This window comes from Cynara cardunculus (genome assembly GCF_001531365.2).
Source record: "Cynara cardunculus var. scolymus isolate 2C chromosome LG 5, CcrdV1, whole genome shotgun sequence".
Lineage (NCBI taxonomy): Eukaryota > Viridiplantae > Streptophyta > Magnoliopsida > Asterales > Asteraceae > Cynara > Cynara cardunculus.
Window position 1 is genome coordinate 10,511,332 of NC_037532.1, and position 8,844 is coordinate 10,520,175.

Here is an 8,844-nt window from a genome sequence, read left to right on the forward strand (position 1 = left end):
GGCAGAACAGGGTGGGACAGGACTGGACAGAACACATTTGTCCCATGTTTGGTGTGGTTTTATGTGGGATTAACTAGAACAAGGTAGAACACGGGTAGGACACGGTTGTCCACCCTTCCCCCCATGGAACTAACTAGAACAAGGAACATTTGACCTATCTACCCTCCATCTTCACATTGTCGCCTCCATCTTCACATTGTCGCCTCCATCTTCCACCGTCTCCTTCATCAATCGGCGGACGGCAGCCTGGACAGAGTCGTTTCCCTTCACAAATCGACATCACCAATCGTTCGACCTTTCTCCTTTCTCCATACTCTCAGGTAATCGATCTCTCCTCTCCTTCATCGATCGTTTAGAAGAACCCTGTTGTTTTTCGATTTTGCATAACTCAACAGCAAGTGTAAAATGTGCCCTCTGAACTTTCGATTTTGCTGTTTTCTACTCGATTTTTCTAATCGATTTTGCTGTTTTCTACTCGATTTTGCTGTTTTCTACTTCGATTTGCATAACTATATCTGAAACAGCAAGGATAATGGGTTCTTCGATTTCGATTGTGTTCTTCGTTTTAATCGATATATGAACTGTTCTGATGCCAATACGTTTCGCTGATGTTTAATGTTCGTTTTTTTTTTGATGTTCTATGAGTTATTTGGATTAGCATCTTTTGATTATCTGTAATGACATTTGATTGATTGTTTTTAGGACTTCGTAGTGATGCTTGCCTGTGTTCTTCGTTTTTGAGACGTTGCCTTAGTTTCCGATTCGCATCTCTTGATCATTAGCATATGAATTGGATAAAAATATAGAATGTTTGTTATTTGCCTGTATTTTGTGCTTTTGTGTTTCGAATTAGGTCAAGTTATGAAGTTTTTTTTGGATTCATGGACTGTCTTGAATACCCATCAGTTCTTCAACAACATCTGTTTGTTCACTCCCCAAGCAAAATCCCTCCAATCTTGCTAAGGACAATAATAAGTTCTTGGGAAACTGTTTTGCATATGTTTTAACTTAGTACATAAGCAAAATAACGTTATTGGTAAATTGGTCATTTTAATCAGTTTTGTTTTGTCCTGTCATGTCTTACCAAACATTGAACAATTGTCCTGTCCTGTCTGCGCACCAAACACACCCTTAGGTTAAAAAGTAGGTACACTTGATAATAATAATAAAAAACAAAAAATGAAATTTATTTTAAATAATTGTAAAAAAGGTTTTGATATATAACGCGGTTGTCGTACGTAGACGTTGGTCGTGTACCCCACATCCCCAACGCACCATTCATTCTTGACTTCTCCCCTTAAATCACTCCGAATCTTCTCTTTTTTCAATTCAATGCAAATTGCTTGTCGACTATTACTTTTATTTACAATTTTTTTTTAATATTTATATATTTAATTTCATCAAATATGAAATACATCAGGTTTAAACTCCGATGAGAAGTAAAGTTACACCGATAAGGATAAACCCACATCAATTCTTCATGTACACGAAATAACTAAAAGCCAATCAGATTTTTCAAATCAAAAAAATAAGTGAAATCAGAAAAAACGTGGTTGATCGAGTTTCATTCAATTTCAATTTTAGGGATTGGGGTGGCTTTAAAGACTACAATTGATATCTTGATTTGAATGAGATGTTGCTTTCTCGCTGCCGCTACAGTTGGATTAAGTTTATTACGTTGGCACTTTCTACTGTATATGGATTTCCTACATCTTACGATTGTTCATTATTACTAATGCTGTAAACAACGAAACAAAGTACAAAAAACCAAAAACAAAGAAAGATAAGAGAACTCCCAACAGAAAATCATTCTACCGGTTGTTGTCCCCCCTCCATTTTCTGGACCTCGTGAAATCTCTCTCCCAGAAAACGTTCGTTGTTCCTCCTTAATCCTTTCTTGCAGCTGTTTTTAGGGATACAATTTGAGAGTTTGTGGGAGATTTGAATTTCGTTATTTTAGCGACAGATTGCTGGAGAGATATCAAGGGATTATGATTGACGAAGCTTTCTAAATAAGTTGTACATAAACATCAACATAAACAAGTTATGGTTATTAAGTTAAAATAGGATTATGAAATTTGATGTTAAAAGCATAAAAGTTACTCTATTATTTTAGTGATATAAAAATGAAAGTGGAGGTTATGTGGGAATGAATCCCTTTAAGATACCCGACAAACCTCATAATACCACTTCTTCTTTAAGCCAATGATTCCTAATCAACTTTACATGAAATAAAATATATTTTTATTTGGCTGAATTATCGTTCAAAAGTTCATTTAATGGTTTATAATTCGAAAAAATGATTGTAAGGGTATGTTTCATACATTGGACAAGATATACAGAATAAAAAAAGATCGTTGGTAGAACATGTGTCTTCCATCCCGCTTCATGGAACAAGGTGAAACAAGATAGAGTAGGTCTATAATTTAGCAATATACGCTTCAAATAAAAAATAATTTTTTTCTAAAACATCAAATATGTCTCTTTTTTTCATTTTAGTCATTCTTTAAGTTTACTAGAAGTGTACACGCACAACGCAGCGGGGTTCTGAAATCTAGAACTCGAACCCTCAATCATGATTCATATTTTGTTTTGTAATTAGTTTTTCTTGTATATTAATATGAGTTTAAACTAAAGATTATAAAATTCTAACTTTCTGGTTTAATTTATTTGACTTTTTTTTATTATAATTTAAATTTAAAATAAAAATATATTTTATTTTAGTTTAATNTTTTATTTTAGTTTAATCATTTTTTTTATAAAAAATAATGAAAAGTATTTTGTTAGGGGTTCGTTTAATTTAAATGATGACTATATTTAAAATATTTTATATTTAAAATTAAAAAAATAATATACTTTATTGAAAAAAAATGAAAATGAGGCATTATATCTCGAATTTTTTTGTGTTTATCGGTTAGTTATATATGAATAGTTTTAAAATTTTAGATATTTACAAAATAGATATTGTCCATATTCACTTGTTTAACTTTAACATGATATATCAACACACACGAATCGAATAAATTCTATATTTGTATTTTCACATTAAGAATAAAAAAAAGTTGTTGGTTCGCTACACAATTGAACATCATATATCACACAATCGATTTGGATTAAAAATATAATTTATTTAATTCATAATATAATTATATGAATAATTATATTGGATTAAAAATAAAAAAGTAATTTATTTTAACTATACTACTAAATATTTTTGTATTGAATAAAACACCATAATGAAGTATCTTAGATTTAAAAAATAATAATTAATCATAAACTTGCAATTTAAAAACTATGTATGCTTAATATTTGATAAATTCTTTTAATATTTTAACCAAAGGTTTGGTGGAGAGCAGAGATGGTAAAAGAGTCCAGTATTCGATGGGAACCCGATATCTAAACTCAGTTTAATCAGAAATCTTCAAGTTGGCCGGAGATAGTGATACCCTTCAAACCCGACCTTTGTATTTATCAATAAGTTTTTATGGATAATATATATATGGGGGCCCTTCTTTTGATAATTCATGAAATTATATATAACCTTGATAACTTGTGCATCATGTGTTATTTCATATGATTTTTTTTTCATCTAAGACTAGGATTTTAAATATTGATTAACATCTATTTGTTTCAGAATGTTTTTGTTTTACATGTACTATGTTCACAACGTGAGCATTTTTGATGTGCTTGTGAAACAACAAGTATACGTAAAAAAGCTTCACATTGTGAAATAAATACATATGAAAGGAACACGTTATGAAACAAATATATATTAACCAGATGCTATATTTAGACGAAAAAAAATCATGTAAAACAAAACCTTAAAGATTTTTATCCTATCATATTATGAATAAAATAACTTTTTAAATATCAAAATATTATAATCTCATTTTGGGGCAGAAAGTTCAATTGTTTTGGGCGGTCGCTGTTTCAGAAACCATTTTAAAGCCGCCGATTGTATTTACAATTCTACTTCTTGTGAAAGATCACATTACCAGCTGGTAGATATATAATATATATACACACGGACTCGCCGTTTCCTTCAGGCTTCAATATCACACTCCTTTCTCTCTCTTTCTGTACTTACCAGCGGACTCGTGTCATCCTACACTTGATGGATACTAAAATTGGTTCACTGGACGTTGTCGCCGTCCCAAACAGCGACGTCTGCTGTCCTCCGCCACACGGTGGCCTTTCCGCCCTTCAGACTTCCACCGTTCCTTTCAACTTCTCCGAGGCTACTCTCGGCCGACACCTGGCTCGCCGCCTTGTCCAGATCGGTATCTCTGATGTCTTTTCTGTACCCGGTGACTTCAACCTCACTTTGCTTGACCACCTCATCGCTGAGCCTGGGCTTAACCTCGTCGGTTGCTGCAACGAGCTCAACGCTGGATACGCAGCTGATGGATACGCTAGGTCCCGCGGCGTTGGAGCATGCGTTGTCACCTTCACCGTCGGCGGTCTGAGTGTCATCAACGCTATTGCCGGAGCTTACAGTGAGAATTTACCGCTGATTTGTATAGTCGGTGGACCGAATTCGAATGATTATGGTACTAATAGGATTCTTCATCATACGATCGGGTTGCCGGACTTCAGCCAAGAGCTTCGTTGCTTTCAGACCGTCACTTGCTATCAGGTATATATTTACACATTTCTTTGATGCGCGATATGATCTTGTTCATCTTTAGCATAACTCGATCTGTAAAACTATAGTTGCCTGCATATGTTCGTAGCGATGATGACTTATTCTTATCAACTCGAAATCACAAGCGCGGGCGTTATTTTAAACATTCTTATCAATTTTATTATAATGTTTTAGAATTCTTGGTTTGAGCAATATGTGTTTGATCTGTTCATAGATTGAATACTTGTGGCTGAGATCTAGGATGATTGTGATAATATCTAAACATGATGAATGTGCTTCTAAGTTTGTTAGAATTTTGAATGTAGGCTGTGGTTAACAACTTGGAAGATGCACATGAACTGATCGATACTGCGATTTCAACTGCGTTAAAAGAAAGCAAGCCGGTTTATATCAGCATCAGTTGCAATTTGCCTGCCATTCCTCATCCTACTTTTAGCCGGGAACCAGTTCCGTTTTCTCTCTCGCCCAAGTGAGTTGTACAAATAAGTTTCATATCTTATAGGCATGTTTCAAGATTGATAAGATCAGATTCTGATGATCATCCAGAAAATCTTCCAAATAGGGCAGTAAATAATTAGCATAATAAGTAAAAAAGTTAATTATAATTTTTTTTCTCCAAAATGGTTATGCACCCCTCTATCCTTCTTAAAATCCGCAGACACGTGATTAATCACATTTGATATGATTTTGAAATTGTGTGGTGTATGGATGGTGTAGGTTGAGTAACCTGATGGGTTTGGAAGCAGCTGTTGATGCAGCAGCAGAGTTCTTGAACAAGGCAGTGAAGCCTGTGATGGTTGCTGGCCCTAAAATGCGTGTGGCCAAGGCGAGCGGTGCGTTTGTCGAATTGGCTGATGCATGTGGTTATGCGGTAGCTGTGATGCCATCAGCAAAAGGGCTAGTTCCAGAGCACCATTCCCATTTTATTGGCACATACTGGGGTGCTGTAAGCACAGCTTTTTGTGCAGAAATTGTTGAATCTGCTGATGCTTACTTATTTGCTGGACCTATATTCAATGATTACAGTTCTGTGGGTTACTCTCTCCTTCTCAAGAAAGAGAAGACAATAATCGTGCTTCCTGATCGAGTAATGATTGGTAACGGGCCAACTTTTGGTTGTGTGTTGATGAAGGATTTCTTGCAAGGTTTGGCAAAGAGGCTTACTAAGAACACGACCGCCTATGAGAATTATCATCGGATCTATGTGCCAGATGGGAGTCCTCTCAAATGCGAGCCTAAGGAGCCGTTGAGGGTTAACATTCTGTTTCAGCACATACAGAAAATGTTGTCAGGTGATACTGCTGTCATTGCTGAAACTGGGGATTCCTGGTTCAATTGCCAGAAGCTAAAATTACCAATCGGATGCGGGTAATCTTTTGCAATGCCAAACACTCGCAAGTCAAGTATCCTATGATTACATCAGACTATTGATCATTTTTCAGCAAATTTGCTACATTTTCAAGTTTGAATTTTGATCTTGTATATTTATTTTGCAGGTATGAGTTCCAGATGCAATACGGATCGATTGGGTGGTCAGTGGGTGCAACACTTGGGTATGCACAAGCCGCAACCAACAAACGGGTAATTGCTTGCATTGGTGATGGCAGCTTTCAGGTATGTTTCATAACATTCAAGTTAGAATCAAGTTCTATATATTGATGGCAAAAACAGTGAACAACAATGGTGTTGGTTAATACAGGTTACAGCTCAAGATGTGTCGACAATGCTGCGGTGTGGACAAAACACCATCATCTTCTTGATAAACAATGGTGGTTACACCATTGAAGTAGAGATCCATGACGGGCCATACAATGTGATCAAGAATTGGAACTACACTGCTCTCATTGATGCAATCCACAATGGTGAGGGCAAGTGTTGGACAAGCAAGGTGAGGTTTTTCCTACCTCCCGTATCCCCTTTAAGCATCTACTTGTGGGACCCTGTAACTATTATTCAGCCTTACGGCATGCTTGTTAGTACCTCAACGAGCTTAACGGAATTTATAGCCTATATGGTTAGTTATGCATGATTGTGTGGTAGTAGATTACAAATATAGAAAGTTGCTTAAATAAGCTTCTAGGGTGGAGCTGCTTGCAGAAAGCCATATTTTTTTTTTCAAATCTGCCCTTCCAAGTCAAAAACACGCCCCTCCCGTAGATGAAAAAACCTAACAAAGACCTTCTAAACAAATTAATTAAACGGACAACTTTGTGTATACAGGACTTGACGAAAATCAACCAAACAACCCTTTAGTATTTGTCGTTTTACTATATGCCAACCTTATAGCATATCTAGTAAATCCTTTAAAATAGAGAAAATGGATATTTAGGGATTTTATGCAACTCTTTTCCTTCAAGAAATTCTCTAAATTGGGGAAAGTTGGAGAAATAATATAAAAATCTCCAAGTTTGGAAAAATTTTATTCTTTTATTATTTTCAGCAGTGAGGGTGAATGCATTATTATTTCTTATAAAAAAATTAAAATTTTATTGGGATGATAATATTATAGAATATTTTAATAATATAATGAATTTTAAAATCTCTCGAGATACTGAAATGGTTGGAGTTAAGGGTACTTTCTTAGAAATTTTTAACTTTTAATTTTTTATTTTATAGATATGATAGAAAGTCTCTTTGATCGGTGCTCATGGCTTTTCCTTGTTTCCACTATTTGTCGGACCTCGTTTTCCTCTTGCTTAAATTAGTAGTTTGTTTCATCGTACTGTGCCGTGCCTGATGCTTGTTGGCAAACAGTCCGTTGCCACTACAACACTTGTTTCCTGTTAATTTTAGTTTTACAAACCAGAGGTCTTCAATGAAATTAAGATAGAGGTATGGTCTGCGTACACCTTATCTGTCTGTATTGGGTTTGGTTTCATAAACAGCCTTTGATTGATGCTGCAGGTGTTTTGTGAAGAGGAGCTTGTTGAAGCAATTGCTACGGCAACAGGAGCAAAGAAGGATTGTTTGTGCTTCATTGAAGTGATAGTTCACAAGGACGATACGAGCAAAGAATTGCTTGAATGGGGGTCAAGAGTATCGGCTGCCAACAGCCGTCCACCGAACCCACAGTAAAAAACAACATTTTCACGGCCATGAGAAGTATGTTTTTGCAAGCAACTTTACGAGGAGACTAGTGTTATCTGTGTTTATATTTGGTAGGTTCGGTTTATGAAATCTATAATATCTGTGAGATATCAATCGATATTTCAAACTTGGTATGCTTGTTTTGGTAATGGTTGTGTTCATGAGTATTCATATTTAAGATTTCATAAGAATTCCGCATGTCACCAAGTTTTATTAGATTGTTTTGGTAATGGTTGTGTTCATGGTTGTATGGTACATGATGGACAAGAAAAAATTAGGGGTGTTTGGGATTGCTTATTTAAAACAACTTATGTTTTTTTTGTAAAAGTGCTTATTAACTTATGTGGTATCAAATGGGAGTTTAATAAAACATGGTTAAAATTGTAAACTGGTAATAAACAGTTTTTCATAAGTCATGAAGGATTAACTTATCAAAAACAGTTTATTGCCGGTTTGGTACCAGTATAAGTAGTTTTTTTTCTTATCCAAACACCAGAAAACAACTTATTACCGGTACCAGACTGAAATAAGTTAAAAAATAGCTTTTATAAGCAATCCTAAACACCCCTTTAGTTTTATGTTTAGGATGCCATGAAGCAAGAACCTCAATTTCACTTCCATCCAAATATGTGGAACAACATTGGACAAAAACCATCACTAACTATCTTACCCTCTAAAAATCTAAAATAAAAATATCACAAAATCAGATGCATCATTCTCCAGTCCTATTCTAGTTGTACCAAACGCAAAACAGACGACCAGTCTAGTCATGTTCTGTCCTGTCGAATTCTATCAAGTCTCGTCCCATCCAGTTTACGTATCGAACGCTACCAAAATAATTACATACTTCTATACAAAAATTATTATACCATTTTACTTTCGTTTTTCTTTATTACTACAATATATTTTTAAAGTAATTTTTTATTAACGTATTGTACTGTAAAAAATCTACCCATTATAATAATAGGTAACTTGTTATCTTTTAAATCGGTTAATCTTTCTCTGTTTTTACTTACATGGCTTAAATGAGATGACATAAATGACACATCATTATAATCATCTTTATTTTTTTTTAAATAGTTTTCCTCTTTCCATCGTGATTATTCATATCC

The 8,844-nt window shown here is 34.8% G+C and overlaps 1 protein-coding gene across 2 annotated transcripts; it reads left to right on the forward strand.

Annotated features, from left to right (window-relative positions):
• The first annotated feature begins 4,089 nt into the window (after window positions 1-4,089).
• LOC112513429 (pyruvate decarboxylase 1) lies at window positions 4,090-7,929 on the forward strand. Of its 2 annotated transcripts, XM_025119693.1 has the most exons (7): window positions 4,090-4,636; window positions 4,951-5,114; window positions 5,363-5,675; window positions 5,778-6,013; window positions 6,142-6,259; window positions 6,345-6,533; window positions 7,550-7,929. In XM_025119693.1, the coding sequence occupies exons 1-7, from the start codon at window positions 4,115-4,117 to the stop codon at window positions 7,718-7,720; spliced, it is 1,713 nt and encodes a 570-aa protein (XP_024975461.1). In that variant the 5' UTR covers window positions 4,090-4,114; the 3' UTR covers window positions 7,721-7,929. The 2 variants fall into 2 exon arrangements, with proteins under 2 accessions (XP_024975461.1, XP_024975460.1); XM_025119692.1 differs by having other exon boundaries at window positions 5,363-6,013.
• The last annotated feature ends 915 nt before the right edge of the window (window positions 7,930-8,844 follow it).